General features: G+C 38.3%; 1 protein-coding gene across 1 annotated transcript in view; it reads left to right on the top strand.

The window, feature by feature from the left end:
• Positions 1–826: 826 nt before the first annotated feature.
• LOC148301603 (uncharacterized) overlaps positions 827–22,103 on the top strand; it is a 32,099-nt gene continuing 10,822 nt past the window's right edge. The window contains exons 1-10 of the mRNA XM_088272997.1: positions 827–1,055; positions 5,580–5,785; positions 8,802–8,991; positions 9,681–9,833; positions 11,526–11,671; positions 14,397–14,487; positions 15,351–15,514; positions 19,010–19,179; positions 20,123–20,205; positions 21,124–21,295. Coding sequence (XP_088129123.1) covers positions 5,609–5,785; positions 8,802–8,991; positions 9,681–9,833; positions 11,526–11,671; positions 14,397–14,487; positions 15,351–15,514; positions 19,010–19,179; positions 20,123–20,205; positions 21,124–21,295 — 1,346 coding nt within the window. The 5' untranslated portion in view covers positions 827–1,055; positions 5,580–5,608. The remainder of the gene's footprint in view (positions 1,056–5,579; positions 5,786–8,801; positions 8,992–9,680; positions 9,834–11,525; positions 11,672–14,396; positions 14,488–15,350; positions 15,515–19,009; positions 19,180–20,122; positions 20,206–21,123; positions 21,296–22,103) is intronic.

The following is a 22,103-nucleotide window of genomic DNA, read 5'->3' as shown; positions in this document are numbered from 1 at the left end:
CAATTTTATAAGCTAGAATTCCCGATCACTTAAAATAATTTAAAATGGAATGTAACGATTTGGTGAGGACCTCCACATATATTATACGTGTAACCTATTTTTTTATTTTTTTTCAAATTATAATAGAAAGTTATGCAAAATGTTACAATTAAATAAATTAACTAGAATTTTCTTTATTTAACATAACATATAGGTACTAGTTACATTGTCTCTCCAAAAAAGAGACTAAGCTCTTGTATTTGGAGAGGGACTCACACTCAACGTTTATACTTTTTTTTTTACTTATGAATGAGATAGTAGTTTTTTTTCTTCTGCATTTGACTTGGATTATTGAAGAAAGTAATTTTGTTTTTAAGTATAAAAAAAATACTGTTACGATTGTTCACTGAACTATTTTCAAAATTAAGAAAGGTGTGTTGAGATGGTTTGGACATGTGGAATGTATGAGTGATGAAAGAACGGTAAAACAAATTTATGAGGTGAATGTAGTTGGAAAAAGCAGAGGAAACTTGTCACGATCAGGTATGTCATATACTTGAAAGCGGCCGGGTCAGGAGTCGAAATAATCGGTGGGTATGTATGAAGAAATGTATGAATGTGGAAGGACGAAGAATGTTTGCAAAGACAGGGTGGTGAGGCGTTCTATTCTCTCCTGACTACATGACTACATCCCACATCTGATCGAACCCAAATAAATAATGAAATTAAATAAATATAAAACCGGATAACTCTATCTTTTTGGCAAATACGGATAATTGGCGTCCGAATAATCGGGACGCAACGGCGTGTTGTTTTTGTGGTTGGGTCAACGACTTTTGTGAACACCGTGTTTGCCGCATTCCTTCAAAGATCACAGTTGTTTTGTGTACTCCGTGCCCCGAGATTATTTGAATTCGATATATTGTTATCAACTATCACGACGATATATCCCGAATCAACAAACAACCACAGGTGTTTGCATCGTTCGCGAGTGATATATTCAAAAATGGTTTTGTTTACGTCGAGTTTAAGGTGAAACAGATTTTTGCAGGTTAGGAATGCCAGCGAATGTATAGGTGCGTAGCCAATTAATGTTTTCTTTAAAAAATGCCTTATTTAATTAATATCTACCCATAAATCCTTCTAATTTATATTCTGATATGTTCAGACTTATCGACAGTGGTTTTTTAAAAGTGGTTTCGACTTTGTACAAGTTTAAAAAAGTTGTGGAAAGTTTGACATTTCACTCGCGAATAACCTACATTGGTTGAATGTAGTTCAGTAAGTTTATTTATTTTATATATTTCTGAATGGTTGTTTTATTTTAAAAGAATGTATGTGAAATAAATAGTTATAATTTGAATAAAATCAATGTGGAAGTTTTAAATACATGAATAATAGTGTGTAAAATAACGGTTTTTGCAAGTTTTAAAAGTATCAAAATATTTATATCAAAGGATCTTTGAGCTGTTGAATATTCAACTATATTTTATTTTATGTATTTTATTTCTTCGGGAATTGTACAGCTTTACATTTAAAAAGTATATAATAAACAATAGTTACATTAACAATAATAAATATTACATTACATTAACAAAAATAGTTACATTAATAAAAATAAAGCCAATTAAACAATTCCACATTTATGTTATAATAACTATTAAAAACATTCAGAGATAAAAAAGGGTATGGTATAAAAAATAGATTTTGCAGGAAGGAGAAGGAAAGGAGAGGAATTAATATTATTATGAGACATTTCTTGGTTTACCTGCTTTTTATATAATAAAAAAACAACTTTATAGCTTATATGTAGGGATCTTTGAGTTGTTGGATATTCAATGATATTATAATAAATTTAGTACTGACATTTCTTGGTGGAACTGCATTTTATATAACAAAACAACAACTTTATAGCTTATATAAAGGGATCTTTGAGCTGTTGTTTATTCAACGATATTAAGATAAATTTTGTACTGACATTTCTTGGAGGAAATGCATTTTATATAATAAAAAAAAACAACTTTATAGCTTATATGAAGGGATCTTTGAGTTGTTGTATATTCAATGATATTATGATAATTTTTTACTACAATTAAAGAAAACACTTCGTTTTTTACCACTTGAGTTTTATTATGGGCTACATGTTTCAGAAGTTAAACTTCCATCATTCAGGTCTGTATAGTAACTGATACAATATTGATAGTTATTATACAGACCTAAATGATGGAAGTTTAACTTCTGAAACATGTAGTCTATAATAAAACTCAAGTGGTAAAAAACGAAGTGTTTTCTTTAATCATTGTAACATGTCTTACCACAAAGTTAATGCCGAAACAATAATTTTTTTTTTTACTGACAATTCTTGGTAGAACTGTATTTTATATAATAAAAAAACAACTTTATAGCTTATATTAGGGGGTATTTTGAGTTGTTTATTATATTTAATGATATTATGATAAATTTTGTACTGATATTTCTTGGTGGAACTGTATTTGATATAGTAAAATAGCAACTTTACAGCTTATATCAAGGGATCTTTGAGTCATTGAATATGTATCGATATTTTGAGAAATTTTATATTAGTTTCTCTTGGACGAACTGCTTTTTATATAACATAACAACTTTATAGCTTATATCAGAGATCTTTGAGTTGCTGTATATTCAATGATATTATGATAAATTTAGTACTGACATTTCTTGGTGGAACTGCATTTTATATAGTAAAATAACAACTTCATAGCTCATATCAGGGATCTTTGTGAGTGTTATATTACCTTACCACAGTGTTATCAATGCTTTTAATATACAAAATATAAAATAAATATCACATATGGTGTTTGAAAATGATGCGGAATGCATCGAAACACGTGTCACAGTAGATTTTAAGAAATAGTGGTATTTACCAAGTAAAACTTTAATTAAAAATGGATAGATTTTACCACAAAGTGACTGCCGAATCAATAAACGAAAATAAATATTGTATTATTTTTTGACATCTCATCAAAGATGAAGAAGAATATGGAAGTCTGGGCATTTACGGGGCTTACGACCGTCATAGGCTGGTTTAAGTGATCACTTTACACACGTGTAACATTCACCAATTCTACCCATTATTTACAACCACACTACTCAAATTCTTGGAAGTTCTATATATATGAACCAATTTAGAAACCTTGTTCATGAATCACTAGAACTTCACTAGAGACATCTATTGGTGAGATGTAAAGAAGCTTTTTATTTATACACATACTAATATAAGAGTTTCTGCTTAATAAAAAGCTTCTTTACATCTCACCAATAGATGTCTCTAGTGAAGTTCTAGTGATTCATGAACAAGGTTTCTAAATTGGTTCATATATATAGAACTTCCAAGAATTTGAGTAGTGTGGTTGTAAATAATGGGTAGAATTGGTGAATGTTACACGTGTGTAAAGTGATCACTTAAACCAGCCTATGACGGTCGTAAGCCCCGTAAATGCCCAGACTTCCATATTCTTCTTCATCTTTGATGAGATGTCAAAAAATAATATGAAAATAACTCCTGTAATTGGAGATAATCCAGATTTTGTGAACAAGTATTTGGACACACTCAAAATGTTGTAAATAAATATTGTGTTCATATTAGCCAGCATTGATGTTGTGTTCTCTGTCCATGCGCCACCTACCCATATTAGCACCGCTATACTAGGAACTAGATGGTAGCTGCAGGAATATGGCAAGTAAACACAGTAGGAGATAACTCCTAGTCGGCGTCCTAGCAAAGAATGCAATCCTAGAGTTATCTCGTAGTTCAATTCAATTTTCAAATCAATGCTATTTAATTCAATTCAATTTATTCAAAAATTAATATAAGTGTACATTACAAATAAACATTTAAGGGTGTAGACCAGGCATGGGGAACCTGCAGCCTTAAGGCCGCATGCGGCCTTTGGCTATTCAAGTGCGGCCTAGATTTGACTTTGACTGATGCCAATTTTTGTATATATGCATTTTTTATTTATTTTTTCAATTGCATTTTTAAAAATTTATATTGTGATATAATTAAAATATTTAGTTTATAGGGGGGGTGTCAAAGTTTTATTAACTGCGGCCTCATGTTGAATCAGATAAGTGAATGTGGCCTTTTGAAATAGAAAGGTTCCCCATGCCTGGTGTAGACTCTCCGGAGCCATTTGGGCGTAACGTAACACGTTACGATGCGAGCATTCAGGCAGTCAGTACTGCGATCCGTACGCTCCATCCATAGTTTCAGATGCTCGCCGCGAGCGATGCTACGACGTTACGTTACGACGAAATGCTCCGGTCAGTCTCCACCTTTATACAAAAGAAAATGAATATCTGAGTATCCCAGGGCTTACGATCTAGCAGTGGCGTGCACAGAGTTTTTCATCAGAGTTGGCAGTAGGGTTGTGTAAGGATAAGGCATAGTAGGCACTGTTCGTGTTTCTATGTGGAACGAGAGCATTTCAGGGTAAGCACTGCTTTTCTGCCTACATAGAATGCACGCCTCTGCGACCTGGATTTGGGGTATCAGTGTGCCATAAACAAAAACATGAATAAAAAAGTAAGCAAGAAGACTCTTGTTATAGATGTAGAAGAATCCCGCTTCGGAATACCCCTTCAGACACATGAAACAGATCAATATATTAGGTCAGATTTCAATTCAATTTCAATTAAATTCAATTTTAATTTATTCAACAATAAAAAATTAATATATACATAACAAACAATATTCACGGCGTATATATTAAAAGTAAGCAAGAAGACTTAAAGGTGTAGAAGAATCCCGCTTCGGAAAACTCCTTCGGAGACATGGAACGGACCAATATCCAATGTGATATTGTTCAACATAGCGGTAGCTCTTCCTACAGGCATAACCATGGGCAGGTTGGTCCTGTGTATAAGAATGTGAAACAATCTATGTCGACGCTGTCTTAGGTAACTATCGGGAACATACAGACCAATGATCCAAATAATTTCAGGATTATCGATTATACCGCGCAACAATGGATAAAAATGCGTAATCAAATACACATTCCTTCTAGTCTCTAAACTATTGTAGCCAAGCATACCCTGGAGAAACTGGGTCGGGTAGAGCCGAGGATAATAGCCGTACTCTCTCATGTAGAGATACCTCAGAAACTTTTGGACTTTCTCTACCATAAGAGAGTACTTAAGCTCGTGTGGCGCCCAAATCATGGAGCCACTCTCGAGTCTACTTCGCACCAAGGAGTTATAAAGAGTTCTCAGCACGCGGGTATTTTGGAAAACCCTGGCAGTACGCAGAACAAATCCTAGCATTTTCAATGCATTACCACTGACTGCCTCTATGTGATGGTGAAATGTCAGGTTGCTCACAAACCTAACGCCCAGATCCCTAACATTCGACGCTCGCATCAGATTTTGGTTGTTCATTTTGTAGCGATAAAATAGAGTTTTTTGGGCCCTAGTGAAAGACGAGAGTGGAATACCCCTTCAGACACATGGAACAATATCAATATCCAATGTGATATTGTTTAACAAAGCGGTGGCTTTTCCTACAGGCATAACCATCGGCATAGTTGGCAGTCAACGTGTTAACAAACCTTTTGTTGTTCAAGATGGTGTTGAGAGCAGATGGTTTGGTGCTATGGCGGCGGAATTCCTGCCGCTCTGCGATGTCCTCTTCAACGTCATATCGCTGGCCGGCTACTTCTGCGATGTCGTCTTCGACGTGGTCATGTGCTACGCCCTGCTGGAGCGGGGGCGCACGGCGGCCGCCGCCATCGCGCTCGCCATCATAGCCAGCTCCCTGCTCATATCCCAGGTGATCACTCCACTATTACTTTGTCGGGATACCCTACTATTACGTTGTCTAGACACTCTACTATTACATTGTCAGGATACCCTACTATTACTTTGTCAGGATACCCTACTATTATATTGTCAGGATACCCTACTATTACATTTTCAGGATACTCTACTATTACATTGTCAAGACACTATTTGACTATAATTTATATTTGAAGCAATAACTTTGTGATTTTCCATTTTACAATTAAACTATAACTTTCTTTTAAATCACTACAAATATTTTATTATAACTTTATTATATTGTCTACTGTTTTTATTTATTGTTTCCGCATTAACTTGTGGTAAGACATGTTACAATGATTAAAGAAAGCACTTGTTTTTTACCACTGTAGTTTTACTATAGACTACATGTTTCAGAAGTTAAATTTCCATCATTCAGGTCTGTTTTTTAAGACTGATTAATACTGGTAATTCAGTCTTGATAAAGAAGCGGTTAGCTTGGAAACCGGTAGACATTATAAATTAGTTATAATAAAATATTTTTAGTGATTTTAAAACAATGTTATAATTCAATTATACTATTTGACTATATCGTAAGTACAAGGTTTATGTATTATTTCGAGAAATAAAAATACTTTGTGTTTTGATCCACTCATATTTCTCGAAATAATATACCAATATGATCCACAAAGTTAATGCTTTCAATATTCAAAACACAAGGTTTATAGATCATTAAGTGGATTTTTAGTCCGCCTCCGTAGTGTAATGGTCAGCGTGTTTAGCTACCGTGCTGGAGGTCCCGGGTTCGATTCCCAGGGGGGGAGGTGAAAATAAATATTAGTGATTTAACACTGTAATATTTATTTAAAATTACCCTGGACTGGTTCCTGAAGCGCAAGAGTGATCACCTTGCCTTCATGTAAGTAATGATCAAGATAACACTGCGTCAATTTGATGCAGTGCCCTATGCACCATTAGGTGCGGACAAGGTTATAAAAAAAGTGGATTTTTGTTTCTTCTACTCTAAATAAATAAGTTTTTATTTGAATCTGTGTTGGGAACAGGAGGGATAATCTAGTGTGGACCAATCAGGAACTTGTCAGCATTTGCTCATTGCTGGGAGGAAACCACGTTGCACTCCTCAGGAGAAGCCGGACTGTTGACTGTCATCTACCCATGATTGACAACCACACTACTGACAAACTAGTTTTTAATCAGGGTAGGCAGTAGGGTTGGGTAAACATAAGGTATAGAAGGCACTGCTTTTTTTCTGCCTATATAGAATGCACGCCTCTGCATATCGCTCACTCCTTTCAAGAACGTCATAAATCGAAAAACTTGATTTCTCAGGAGAACGTTTTTAAAGTTTAAACATAATATAATGTATTAAAAATAAAAATCAAGCCACTTATTGAACTTTTTACTATGCAACAGATCTTTTCAGATAAAACACGAAGGTTTTTTCTCCATTTTAAAAAATATTTAGTATTTTTAAAAAAATAATTGAACAATACATTTTCTTCAAAATGCAAAAACAACACTTTCTGCCCTGTAGCGGGTAAATATTAAGTTAAAAATATGCCGCTTTTGCTGGGATTTAGTACATTTTCTGAGCATTCCGAAAACACGCACAACTGAAAATTGTCGTTATTTGATTTATGACGTTCTTGAAAGGAGTGCGCGATATGTGTATCATGTATATTTGAAAATGATGCGGAATGCATCGTAATGGATGTCACAATAGATTTAAAGAAATAGTAGGATTTACCGAGTAAAACTTAAATTAAAAATGGATACATTTTTACCACAAAGTGACTGCCAAATCCAACCCTAATGTATGGAGTATTATGAACCAATTAGAGGTATTCGAAGTGTGGTTACATTGTAGAATGCTGCTCATTCCATGGACCGATATGGTCAGCAGCACGAATGTGCTCCAAAGAGCAAGAGCAGGGAGACAGTTGCTGACTGATATCAAGGTCCGGCAGGTGTCCTATCTGGGGCATGTGCTGAGAGGAGACAAGTACGAGCTATTGCACCTAGTGGAGGGTCCACGAGGTGTGGGCAGGAGGCAGATCTCCTGGCTCCGGGATATTTATTTTATTTTATTTATTTGGGAATTGTACAGCTTTACATTTAGTTTTGTCCGCCTCCATAGTGAAATGGTCAGCACGCTCGGCTACCATACTGGAGGTCCCGGGTTCGATTCCCAGGGGGGGTTAAATAAATATTAGTGATTTTTTCACTGTAATATTTATTCAATATAACCCTGGACTGGTACCTGAAGCGGAGGGCTGATCACCTTTCTTTCATGTGTTAATGATCAAGATAACACTGCGTTTATATGATGCAGTGCCCTATGCACCATAGGGTGCGGATAAGGGTTTGAATTACATTTAGTAAAAGTATAAAATAAAAAATATATACATTCATAAAAAAAAGAAAGCTAATTACACAATTCCACATTTATGTTATAATAATAATGATTAAAAACATCACTAGATAAAAAATAAAATAAATAAAAAAGGGAGTGTGTGTGTGTGAGGAAGGGAGTAAAAGGGTAAGGGTATGGTATGATTTTGCAGGATGGAGAAGGAAAGGACAGGAATTAATGAGAGTGGTTCACCCCCCACCCTTAACCTAACTAGGTTATTGGTGGAGAGTGAACAGAGCATGACAACTTTCTACTAACATTTTTTTTTTAATTGTAGCTACGTTTTTTCCAAAAATATCAATGTCATTAAATGTCTTGTTATAAGTGTCCATGATTCTGTATAGGGTGGTATTTTGTATGAAGACTGTATTGCATTTTGGTACATGAAGGTGAGAATATACGAGATTGGACGGGGATCAGGACCGCTTAGTTCTGCCCGAGACAAGGAGGATTAAGTAATAGTCGACGTCAGGGGGCCAATCAGGAACTTAAAGGAGTGTGGGCCAATCAGCAAGTCAGGAGTGTGGGCCAATCAGGAAGTCAGGAGTGTGGGCCAATCAGGAAGTCGGGAGTAACGCGTCGGGCGACGTTGCAGGTGGTGTCCCTGCGCTGGTACCTGCACGTGGCGGAGGGCGGCGGCGGGGAGGGCGGCGGCAAGCGCGGCGGGTGCGCGCGCTACGCGCCGCACGTCCTGCACTGCCTGCAGCTGGGCGTGCTCTGGCGGTACGCCAAGCTGTTCGTGCCTGTGGACCTGCGATACGTCAAGCATGAAGTGCGCAACCTGTGTGAGTGGACATGCTTTACTTGCAGCCAGTTTCTACCTCCCACAAATAGAACGTCGTCAGACCATCTCTTTTGGGGTCTTCCGACACCTCTTTTGTTCTCCCAAGGTCTCCATCGTAGTTCTAAATAAATCTCTTTCTCTCTAACCCTTGTCTACACCCCAATGGTGCATAGGGCACTGCATCATATAAACGCAGTGTTATGTTGATCGTAAACACATGAAAGAAAGGTGATAAATTCTCCGATTCAGGTACCAGTCCAGGGTAATATTGAATAAATATTAAAGTGAAAAAATCACTTATATTTATTTTACCCCCCCTGGGATTTGAACCCGGGACTTTCAGTATAGTAGCACATGCTAACCATTATACCACGGAGGTGGACATGTGTAAAGCGATCACTTGAACAGCCTATGACAGACCATATGCCCCAGACCCCCATGTCTTTCTTAATATATTTTTAGATAATGTTTTTAATATATTAAAGTTTTGTACTGACATTTCTCATATTTATTTGACCCCCCCTGGGAATCGAACCCGGGACGTCCAGAACGGTAGCCAAGCGTGCTGACCATTACACTAAGGAGGTGGACTACAAATAAATAGGATTTGGTAAATCTACTACCAAAATTTCTAGAAGTACTCCGGCGTAGGCAGTGCGCCGTCATCAGATCTGTGTATTTCGATTGCAGGCATGCTGCGGTTGGTCCACGCCTTCTGCGAGGCGGCTCCGATGCTTCTCTTGCAACTCCACGTGCTGGCAGAGGGCTTCACGGAGACTGGATCCCAGTCTGTTCAGACCACGCCACCCTCGACCCGCCCCGTGCTGACCATAGACAGAGGAGGTAATCACGGATTCACTCCTAACATATCGCTCACTCCTCTCAACAACGTCATATATCAAAAATCGTCAATTTTCAGTTGTGCATGTTTTCGGAATGCCCAGAAAATGTACTATATGCCAGCAAAGGCGGCATATTTTTAACTTAATATTTACCCGCTACAGGGCAGAAAGTGTTGTTTTTGCATTTTGATGAAAATGTATTGTTTAAGTATTTTTTTAAATATACTAAATATTTTTAAAATGGAGAAAAAACAGTCAGGTTTTACCCAAAAAGATCTGTTGCACAGGATAAAATTCAATAAGTGGCTTGATATTTATTTTTAATTCATTGTATTATATTTTCAAGCTTTAAAAAAACAGAACGTGGACGACCGAAAAAGACTTGGCACGATCAGATCAATCAGAACCTAAAATCTGGCGGTGTCAAAAGTCTGCGTAATCGGAGGGCATGTCTGACTAGATGTATGGATGTGAAGGAGGCGAGGAGTGTATGTCAGGACAGAAGAGTGTGGCGTTCCATCCTCTCTGCCTACCCCTGCGGGGAAACGGCGTGATGGTAGTAGTAGTAGTAGTAGTAGTAGTAAAAAAACAATCTCCTGAAAAATAAAGTTATTTTTATATATGACGTTGTTGGAAGCAGTTTTGAAACATTGTTCTTGAATCACTAGAACTTCACTAGAGACATCTATTGGTGAGATGAAAAGAAGCTATTTATTAAGCAGAAACTCTTTTACTAGTATGTGAGGTCCGAATCCTGGATTATAATCAAATACACGAGAAACGCCAGAAAATATCATTTTCATTTTTATCATTTTAGCTTATAATTTGATCAGTTAATTTATTTACAACATTTTGAGTGTGTCCAAATACTTGTTCACAAATCTAGATTATCTCCAATTATAGGAGTTTTTTACTTTAATTCTTGGAAGTTCTATATATTGTAGTCGTACACGAAAAGTGACCAACTACCAAAACGTAAAAAGTTCAGGAGGGCCATTTAAGTCACTTTTGCTTGGCAACAAAATAAACACCAATGCAGTTAGTCATTTTTAACAAGTCAATATATTATACTTCCAAGTTTAAAATCCTTTGAGATTTTTTCAAGGCAATATTAAGCTAGTAAGACATCAAATAGTCAATGATCACGTTTTTGTAAAACAATGCACTTGGTCACTTTCTCCTGTATGACTACGATATATGAACCAATTTTGAAACATTGTTCTTGAATCACTAGAACTTCACCAGAGACATCTATTGGTGAGATGAAAAGAAGGTTTTTAATAAGCAGAAACTCTTTTCAGTTTGCTTACTTTGCTCCTATTTCCTACCACATTCGGCTCATAGATTTGTCTCACCATTCTCTCTTTACAAATTTATGAGGCGAATGTAGTTGGAAAAAGAAGCAGAGGACGACCGAGGAAAACTTGGCACAGTCAGGTATGTCAAATACTTGAAAGCGGCCGGGTCAGGAGTCGTAATAATCGTCGGGTATGTATGAGGAGATGCATGAATGTACAAGAGGCAAAGAATGTTTGCAAAGACAGAGTGGTGTGGCGTTGGATTCTCTCTGCCTACCCCTGCGGAGAAGCGGCGTGATGGTTAGTTAGTTAGTTAGTTTAGTTTCTCTCTTTACTCGTTTGGTTCACGTTGCTTCGGACGCACTCGCAACATTGTGATTGGATCAATTTTGCAGCCAGCGCCGCCTTCACCGAGTTGAACGTGATCTCGGCTTCGCTGAGCCTGTTCTCTGTGTGCTGGGCCCTGGCCAGCTTCAGCAAGAATGTGCGGCTCCAGAACGTGCACAGGCTTGTGCTGACGTGGCTTGGAGTCATCTTTCAGGTACGGTGTAATTTATTTATTTATAATTAACACATCCAGAACAAAATCTGGACTTGGAACCTCCGAGATGAAGACTCTCCGATCCATAACCGGAAACACATTGCGAGACCGAGTAAGAAATACCGACATCCGGAGCATGTGTAAGACGGAGGATATCGTGAGGTGGGGACGACAACGAAGGTGATACTGGAAGGAACATATAAACAGAATGTCAGAAGACAGACTTCCACGTATCGCCCTCCAAGGCAACCCTGAAGGACGCAGACCTCCAGGCAGACCTCTGAAAAGATGGAAAGACAGCTGGGAGTCGACATCCCAAGAGCGACATGCGGAGGCACAAACAGATCCCTAGGATCTACATAAAGAAAAAGAAGAAGAAGATTACATAGACATGATTACACCATAGACACGGCGCCATAGACATGATTACACCATAGACACGGCGCCATAGACATGATTACACCATAGACACGGCGCCATAGACATGATTACACCATGTCTATGGCGCCGTCATAAAAAAATGCAGAGAACATAAAGAATGCAGAACTGCCAAGAAGTATACGATTGAGTTGAGCGGCTTTTAAATGAATCACGGAAGTAAAATGGAACTGGGCAGGTCATGTGGCATGAATGTCTGAGGATAGAAGGACGAAGCGGGTGCTTGACTGGAGGCCTAGAAGCGTGGGTAGGCCCCAGACAAGATGGTCCGAGGGCATTAGGAGAGTGTCGGGCCTGCACTGGAAGAGAGAGAACTGCGGAAGTCCAAGAGGGAGGCCTTTGTTCAATACACAAGAAAAAGGCTGAAGTAAGTAAATAGCGGCTTTTGGCAAAACCAAACACATTATATACAGTAAAGTGATTCCAACCTGCCTAAAATTAAAATGTACAAATCCTGCATACTGCCAATGAGCACATATCGCTCACTCCTTTCAAGAACGTCATAAATCAAAAATCGTCAATTTTCAGTTGTGCATGTTTTCGGAATACCCAGAAAATATACCATATCTCAGCAAAAGAGGCATATTTTTAATTTAATTTACCCGCTACAGGGCAGAAAATGTTGTTTTTGCATTTTGAAGAAACGGTATCGTTTAATTATTTTTTGTAACTAAACTAAATATTTTTCAAAAGGAGAAAAAACCTTCAGGTTTTACCTAAAAAGATCTGTTGCACAGTAAAAAGTTTAATAAGTTGCTTGATATTTATTTTTAATACATTGTGTTATATTTTTAAACTTTAAAAATGTTCTCCTGAAAAATCAAATTTTTTGATTTATGACGTTCTTGAAAGGAGTGAGCGATATGCAATAGAGACTATGGCTCCGACAAATAGAAATGCAGAGAAGCTTAAGTTCACACAGCGATCCCACGGAAAGGTCCATGCTTGGTTTTAGCCTGAGGGATATAGTAAAAAATTAAAAAATCAGGAACAGAACCAAAATGGCGGATATCATGGATCGCACAGCAAAATTCAAGTATTATTTTTTGACATCTCATCAAAGATGAAGAAGAATATGGAAGTCTGGGCATTTACGGGGCTGACGACCGTCATAGGCTGGTTTAAGTGATCACTTTACACACGTGTAACATACGCCAATTCTACCCATTATTGACAACCACACTACTCAAATTCTTGGAAGCTCTATATATATGAACCAATTTAGAAACCTTGTTCTTGAATCACTAGAGACATCTATTGGTGAGATGTAAAGAAGCTTTTTACTAAGCAGAAACTCTTATATTAGTATGTGAGGTCCGAATCCTGGATTATAATCACACACATGAGAAACGCCAGAAAATATCATTTTCATTTTTATTATTAAGTTTATAATTTGACCAGATAATTTATTTACAACATTTTGAGTGTGTCCAAATACTTGTTCACAAAATCTGGATTATCTCCAATTACAGGAGTTATTTTCATATTTTAATATGAAAATAACTCCTGTAATTGGAGATAATCCACATATTGTGAACAAGTATTTGGACACACTCAAAATGTTGTAAAATTCAAGTAACTTTAAATTTACAAATATTTAAATTTACCTACAAAATCCATTTCACAAATAAAATTATATCAAATCATGTTTAAAACCTTTACTTTATAAAAATTATTATACTAATAACATAATAATAATAATAAATAATAAAACCCTTATCCGCACCCCAATGGTGCATAGGGCACTGCGTCATATAAACGCAGTGTCCGCCTCCGTAGTGTAACGGTCAGCACGCTCGGCTACCATTCTGGAGGTCCCGGGTTCGATTCCCAAGGGGGGTAAAATAAATATTAGTGATTTTTTCACTGTAATATTTATTCAATATTACCCTGGACTGAAGCGGAGAGCTGATCACCTTTCCTTCATGAGTAAACAATCAAGATAACACTGCGTTTATATGACGCAGTGCCCTATGCACCATTGGGGTGCGGATAAGGGTTTTATTATTATTATCTTGATGGTTTACACATGAAGGAAAGGTGATCAGCCCTCCGCTTCAGGTACCAGTCCAGGGTAATATTGAATAAATATGACAGTGAAAAAATCACTTATATTTATTTTACCCCGCTTGGGAATCGAACCCGGGACCTCCAGAACGGTAGCCGAGCGTGCTGACCATTACACTACGGAGGCGGACGTAATAATACTATAAATTAATTTATGTTGAAAAAAGTATATACATAGTTGTTATTTTATTCTTTATTTTGGTTTTGATTAAATTTTCAGTTTGCTTGGAGACTTGGCACCATCTCAGCCCGAGTAACGGCCCTAACAGTGTACGCCTCCCTCTACGAACAGTGGGTTTTCCTTGTCATTGGTAAGTTGATACGCAATCACTATGTATATGACCCAATTTCGAAACGTTGTTCTTGAATCACTAGAATTTCACTAGAGACATCTATTGGTGAGATGAAAAGAAGAAATGAATTTTTACTATTTTTATATTCTTCTTTATCTTTCATGAGATGTCAAAAATTAATATGAAAAATATCTCCTAAACTTGGAGATAATGTTGTAGCTTTATAGAATAATGCAGTGTCGGATTAACCGGATCCACGCGGCTTGCATAACCGTATGTGTTTTCATAAAACATGTCCCATACGTGGCTGACATAACCGTTTGTGTTTTTACATTGCTCCAAGTTTCGAACCTCAGTTGAACTTGGAGGGATTTTTTCATGGTGTGGAACTTTGGATAAAATAATACGTCAATCCTTGGCCTTATGACATCTGTTAAAATATCTGACTAATAATTTGTAACATCACAAGGATAAATAAAAGAACAGATCCCTAATTTTTCTTGCGGTCGGTAATTGGTCCGCGCCATTATCATCCCCTATATCTGTCTCACTCTCGACGCTACGCATCGCCAGTGGGTAAGAGTGACACACGATGCGTGCTTTGATTTATTTATGTTACGATCTTATTTGTTTATATTACGATATATTTCAAGAATAATGTGACACAAGTGTATTATAGAGTACCAAAAGGCACAATGAATCCCGTTGAACGTTTTTGTTTAGGAAAATAAATCGTTTCATAACTAAATACATGATAAAAGTAATCATTTTAAAAACGGTGAAATACCGCCGCGCACGGGCGTCTCTCAGGTACAAAGTTGACGCGGTTAAAAGGTTAGTAAATAAATAATGTGAAATTGTCATTGATTTCTATATTTCAGGGCTGCACTGGGTGTCCATGTTCCTGTGGCTGATCTCCCCCAAGAACGTCTTCCACGGGGAGAGGATCAGCCGGCCGAGGAAGGCCTACCTGTCGGCGCTCATCGCGTTTGTCTATGTCTTCGCCTACGTCAACCTGCAAGAGGTCAACCACAGACAAAAGATGGTAAAGTTAAACTCTTTTCATTCCCGCCTATTGAAAATACTTTAAATACAATTGACACGTTGGTTGATACGTGCTCACCAGGCGTGTATATCGCTCACAACTTTCGTCATAAATCAAAAAACTTGATTTTTCACGATAACGTTTTTAAAGAAAAAAAAATATAACACAATGTATTAAAAATAAATATCAAGCCACTTATTGAACTTTTACCTGTGCAACATCTTCGTAGGTAAAACCTGAAGGTTTTTTTCTCCATTTGAAAAATATTTAGTTTATTTAAAAAAAAGAATTAAACAATACCTTTTCTTAAAAATGCAAAAACAACACTTTCTACACTGTAGCGGGTAAATATTAAGTTAAAAATATGCCGCTTTTGCTGGGATATAGTACATTTTCTGGGCATTCTAAAAACATGCACAACTGAAAATTGTCAATTTTTGATTTTTGACGTTGTTGAAAGGAGTGAGCGATATGTTAACAACATTTTGAGTGTGTCCAAATACTTGTTCACAAAATCTGGATTATCTCCAATTTATTAGTTATTTTCACATAATTTTTTGACATCTCATCAATAGATGTCTCTAGTGAAGTTCTAGTGATTCAAGAACAAGGTTTCTAAATTGGTTCATATATATAGAACTTCCAAGAATTTGAGTAGTGTGGTTGTCAATAATGGGTAGAATTGGTGAATGTTACACGTGTGTAAAGTGATCACTTAAACCAGCCTATGACGGTCGTCAGCCCCGTAAATACCCAGATTTCCATATTCTTCTTCATCTTAGATGAGATGTCAAAAAATAATGCGATATGTTACATTTCACCCAGTGAAATACATACATGCCAGGACGCGTATCCGTGACGATGAGTCAAATGGGTTAAAAGTATTGTTGTGTAATTGAAAGATTGTGGTTTCTAGTTGAATACCACTTTAATTTATCAGAAGGGAAGCAAGATGAAAGCGGATTACTTTTAACACAAATTTATTCAGTTTTATAAAATTACAATCTAGAAAATACTTAAGAATAATCGCGTGATTCTAATATGAGAACAGTTGAAATACGTGTCGATCTGAGAACGGGCGGCGGCGAAGTGTAACGGGCTCGTTTCCGTTCGTTGCGGGCTTCGTGTAGGGTGTTCGTTATTTCACTCGATTTGGGTTGCCATGGTAGAGTGGGTTGCCACAGTATACACCTTGAGTCTTGTACGTATATCTCCTATAATTGACAGGCACCGTGGCATCGTTGAGTAGACTGGCAAACTTGGGTAGAGTGCGAAACTGGCATTGTGGGTTCGATTCCCGCCAAGTGCAAAACAAATTTGTGTCGGGTTGTGGTCCCGTGGTTAGTGCCGCGGACTCTTAAGTCAGAGTTTCTCAGTTGGAACCTGCCTATCAGAATTTGATACCTATTTCTAATAATGAGCCGCTTAGGCTCACAGTAATACGTAGTATGAAATTGAAATATTTGTGTTAATAATAAAAAATATTAACACATTTGCATCTAAAGGGTCGAGAGTTTCAAGTACTTGGGAGTGTATGCGACTGAAAATCGCAGCCTTCAAAAGGAACTGGGAGTGCGATTAGGACTCGCAGGGTCCGCATTTAACAGTATGAAGGCTGTCTGGAGATCGGATTTATACTCGATGAAGACCAAATGCCGCCTATACGATGCCTGCATTGCTCCTGTTCTCTTATACGGCTGTGAAACATGTCACCTTACAAGGGCCCAGAGCAGCCGTGTACTGAGCTTTGAGAATAGGTGTTTGCGGAGAATCTTAGGCGTGCGGTGGTTTGACTTTGTGAGGAATGAAGAGATAAGGCGTAGGACGCAGCAAATCTTGGTCACAACTGTCGTCAAGAAAAGGCGATTCAGTTGGCTTGGCCATGTACTCCGCATGCCTCCTGAGAGCCGCCATCAAGCTTGCCTCTTTTACAAGGCATCAGGTTCGCGCCGCCCAGGACGACCACTGCTGGCAATTCGTCGGCAGTTCTCGTCAGAACTTCGGGACGCGGATCTGACTTGAGAGGATGCAAGGGAGCAGGCAGCCGACAGTAAAGTCTGCAGACAGTTTGTGGACTCCATATGCTCCACCTAGGGAGCGGATATGGTTAATATTATAAAAATAATAAAAAATTCAAGATTTTTTTTTTTCAATTAGTCCGGGTTTTTGTGGTATATTTTTCACATTTACCTTCCCTGTCCTTACTATCCTACCTGCAGACAAGCCTCTAAAACAGTGGTTCATAATTGTGTTGGAGGTACCGAACCCTACCAGTTTCATATGCCCTTTCACCAAACCCTTCATTGGAAAAATATGATATGTTTTTTTCGAACTCAAAACAAGTATATATTTATATACAGGTGCACAAAATGAACAAAACCATTAAAAACAAAGAACAAAACCATTATAACATGAGTTTCACATAAAAACCATAACAAAGTAATGCACATTTCGCAATGACGACACGTTATGACAATAGATCTAGTACATTTGTTATAAACTATTTGATATCCAAACCCATTTACCTTTTAACCGCGTTAACTTTGTTCCTAAGAGACGCCCGTGCGCGGTATTTCGCCGTTTTTTAAATGATTACTTTTATCATGTATTTAGTTAAGAAACGATTTATTTTCCTAAACAAAAATGTTCAATGGGATTCATTGTGCCTTTTTGGTACTCTATAATACACGTGTGTTACATTATTCTTGAAATATATTGTAATATAAACAAATAAGATCGTAACATAAATAAATCAAAGCACGCATCGTGTGTCACTCTTATCCACTGGCGATGCGTAGCATCGAAAGTTAGACAGATATAGGGCATGATTATGGCGCGGACTAATTACCGACCGCAAGAAAAATCAGGGATCTGTTCTTTTATTTATCCTTGTGATGTTGCAAATTATTAGTCAGATATTTCAACAGATGTCACAAGGCCAAGGATTGACGTATTATTTTATCCAAAGTTCCACACCATGAAAAAATCCCTCTAAGTTGAACTGAGGTTCGAAACTTGGAGCAATGTAAAAACACAAACGCTTATGTCAGCCGCGTATGGGGCATGTTTTGTTAAAACACATACGGTTATGCGAGCCGCGTGGATCCGGTTAAAAAAAAAATACGATGCACAGTAGGTGCATTATTTGTTTTGTTTTTATTGCTACATTGATATATTCCTTCCAAATAATATACTAGATCTATTGGATAAATGAGTGTATCGTGCGTCGTTTCATTTTTCATAATATCGTACAATAAGTCGGGTGTGTGTTTTGACCTCCACCGAACCCGGGAGACTGACCCACCGAACCCCTGGGGTTCCATCGAACCCAGGTTAAGAACCACTGCTCTAAAATAAAGGCTTTGCATATTATTCCTTAAAAAAATATATATTCTCTTCGGCATCTATGGTTCATTTGAGTAAGCTTTTTCATTCAGCAGAGATCCTTATCATACCTTACCGACTAATTTATTTATTGTTTTGTTCATTTTCCAGGTGACTTTCTACCTTGTCATGTTGGTAGAGAACTGTCTCCTGGTGTTTGTGTGGCTGGTGGGGGTGTGGGGGAGGGGGGGGGACATCGAGGGCATCCGATTGGCCGCGCTGCCGCTCTTTGTGCTCGCCTCCTTCTCGGCCGGCATCGCCTTCATGCTGCTCTACTATCGGTACGTCGCTTTACAAATCATTCCCGTTCGGACTGAAGTCGGCCCAGAGAGAACAGAACGCCACACCACTCTGTCTTTGCAAACATTCTTCGCCTCATGTATCTCCTCATACATGCCCGCCGATTATTTCAACTCCTAAAATGACCAATTTCAAGTATTTGGCGTACCTGATCGTGCCAAGTTTTTCCCGGTCTCCCTCTGCTCCTTATTCCAACTACATTCGCCTCATAATTTTGTTTTAACCTTCTTTCTTCACTCATTCGTTCCACATGTCCAAACCATCTCAACACACCTTTCTTAACTCTTACCACTCTGTAGGCCAGACATTCTGGCCCGTATGATTCTAGTAGGCAGCTCCGTGGGCCACAATGTCTGGCCCGGCGCAGGTATAACTTTAATCACTGATTTCTCTATCACCCAAGTATATTCTACCAAAAATATTTCAGATAAATACAGTTAATCTTAATTAACACGGTCATATGAATTGCCAGACAGAGTGTCCCAAAATAAGGGAACCAAAATATTTATTTTAATGGTAGAAAAACGTCGCATTTTTTTGATCAGAGTAGCTAATCAGTTATGAGAAAAAATGGTCAGAGTGGAAAGGGTTAAATGCTTGTTGACGGGTCTGGGTATTTTCCACTTGGGAGTTGTTACGACAAGACACCACAAGATGGACCCTTAAAATCTTGAGATAGAGACCTCGGGAGAATAAGAGAGGCGCCGGAAGACCTCAAAAAAGATGGTCTGACGACATAGTCGCTGGAGTGGAAAGGTTGATTTTATCAATGATAATGCTTATCTCAGCCTTGGATTCCTTCTTTATTTCACTATTCGAATATGTATCGTACATTGTTTTGCTGTACATTCGAGAGATCGCATCTCGACTGCATTCAGTCTACTTTTATCCTTCTTTTACTCAGTTATGTGTTTTATTTTCTAGATATTTCCACGTTAGGCGGTTGGGCTATGAACTGGGAGGGCGACTCCCAGCGCTGCCTACAAACAGCGCGGATAACAAGCTCGGTAAGTGGAAATACAGTGGAACCTCGCATAATTCCTGGCATAATCAAATAAAGCTTAGCGTGCGTCAAAGAGGTACTAGGCAAAAATCTGTACACGCAGTATTTGTATGTAACGCTATTGTTATCCGCCGCCTCAGCACGCTCGGCTACCGTTCTGGAGGTCCCGGGTTCGATTCCCAAGGGGGGTAAAATAAATATAAGTGATTTTTTCACTGTAATATTTATTCAATATTACCATGGACTGGTACCTGAAGCGGAGGGCTGATCACCTCTTCTTCATGTGTAAACAATCAAGATAACACTGCGTTTATATGACGCAGTGCCCTATGCACCATTGGGGTGCGGATAAGGGTTATTTCAGCCATGTATTTTTTCCTTATATCACCATTCAAACATCTATCATAAGGAACTGTCACTGAGAGGTGGTATCATACATGACAAAAATAATGAAGGATATTGGTACCATGCACCAAGCTAGGACACAAAATGCCGAATCCTCTTCTAGTGGAATGGAAGGCCTGTTGAGGACAGTCAGCAGCCCGGCTTCTCCTGAGGAGTGCAACGTGGTTTCCTCCCAGTAATGCTAAATGCTGACCAGTTTCTGATTGGCCCACACTAGATTATCCCTCTTGTTCCCAACACAAATTAAAATAAAACATCATTTTCTAGTTAGAAGAAACAAAAACCACTTAATGATTATATTAGATACTGTACATATGTACATATTATGTTAAAGGCATTAGCCGTTCAATTAGCGGTCTTCCTCTGCCCGGAACAACTCCTCCTCTCCTCTCATCTCGGTCCAGTTGCCTATGTTGCCTAGCCACGATGTTCACTTCCATTGAAAGCATCGAGCGGTTAAAATAAGATGAAGAATGCTTTGTTCGCTTGCTAGAGCTCTCATGATTGTTCCTGTTAGGTCCGGGGCAGTGCGTGGAGGGGTGCTACGAGGGCCCGGGGGCCCCGGGCGGGGGGCTGCAGGCGGGGCCCGGCAAGGCGCTGTACTGCGGCGGCGCCTCCGGATACCACCCACAGAGGAACGCCATTCCGGGCGTCTTCAACTGCCGCTTCACCAATCCCGTAATCGGAAAGTAAGTACTTTGTATTTGTAACGTAAGGTTTTTTTTACTGAAATTTATAGAGGTGATACCGATTTCTTTTCTTATGCTGCTGTAACATAATAATAAGTCAACGGTAACGTAACGGTAATTTGAGTGTCAAAATTTTTCTCAATATTACTAATATTTAAAGCATTTACTTTGTGGTTAGTCATTTTAAGTAATTTTTTTTACCAAAATGTTAATTATATTAATAATAATAAAAAATAATAAAACCCTTATCCGCACCCCAATGGTGCATAGGGCACTGCGTCATATAAACGCAGAGTTATCTTGATCGTTTACACATGAAGGAAAGGTGATCAGCCCTCCGCTTCAGGTACCAGTCCAGGGTAATATTGAATAAATATTACAGTGAATAAATCACTTATATTTATTTGACCCCCCCTGGGAATCGAACCCGGGACCTCCAGAACGGTAGCCGAGCGTGCTGACCATTACACTACGGAGGCGGACAAATTATATTAGTATAATATAATCACTCACCACAGTTAACAACCCATTATTTGATTCAACATCGGTTAAGCAAGATTCGTCAGTATCCAATTCAATCCCCGCCCACTCCTTTCGTCCTACGAGTATATAAGCTGATTCATTAATATGTTTAATCCTAGTGCATGTTTAACCTTGGCTCGTGACGCATGTCGGTGCTGAAACCTTTAGTGCATGTTGGTCTTCGGGTCGACCAAAAATCGCATGTGTTAGACATTTTGTGTAGTTTTAAGTGTGTAAATGGTGCTATGGTAGTGAAGGGTAGTATTGTTTGTCCTGACGAAGAGAC

This window comes from Brachycentrus maculatus, unplaced genomic scaffold, assembly GCF_059751285.1.
Source record: "Brachycentrus maculatus isolate JH-2025_06_01 unplaced genomic scaffold, ASM5975128v1 h1tg000536l, whole genome shotgun sequence".
NCBI lineage: Eukaryota > Metazoa > Arthropoda > Insecta > Trichoptera > Brachycentridae > Brachycentrus > Brachycentrus maculatus.
This window is presented reverse-complemented; position numbering and strand designations above follow the sequence as displayed.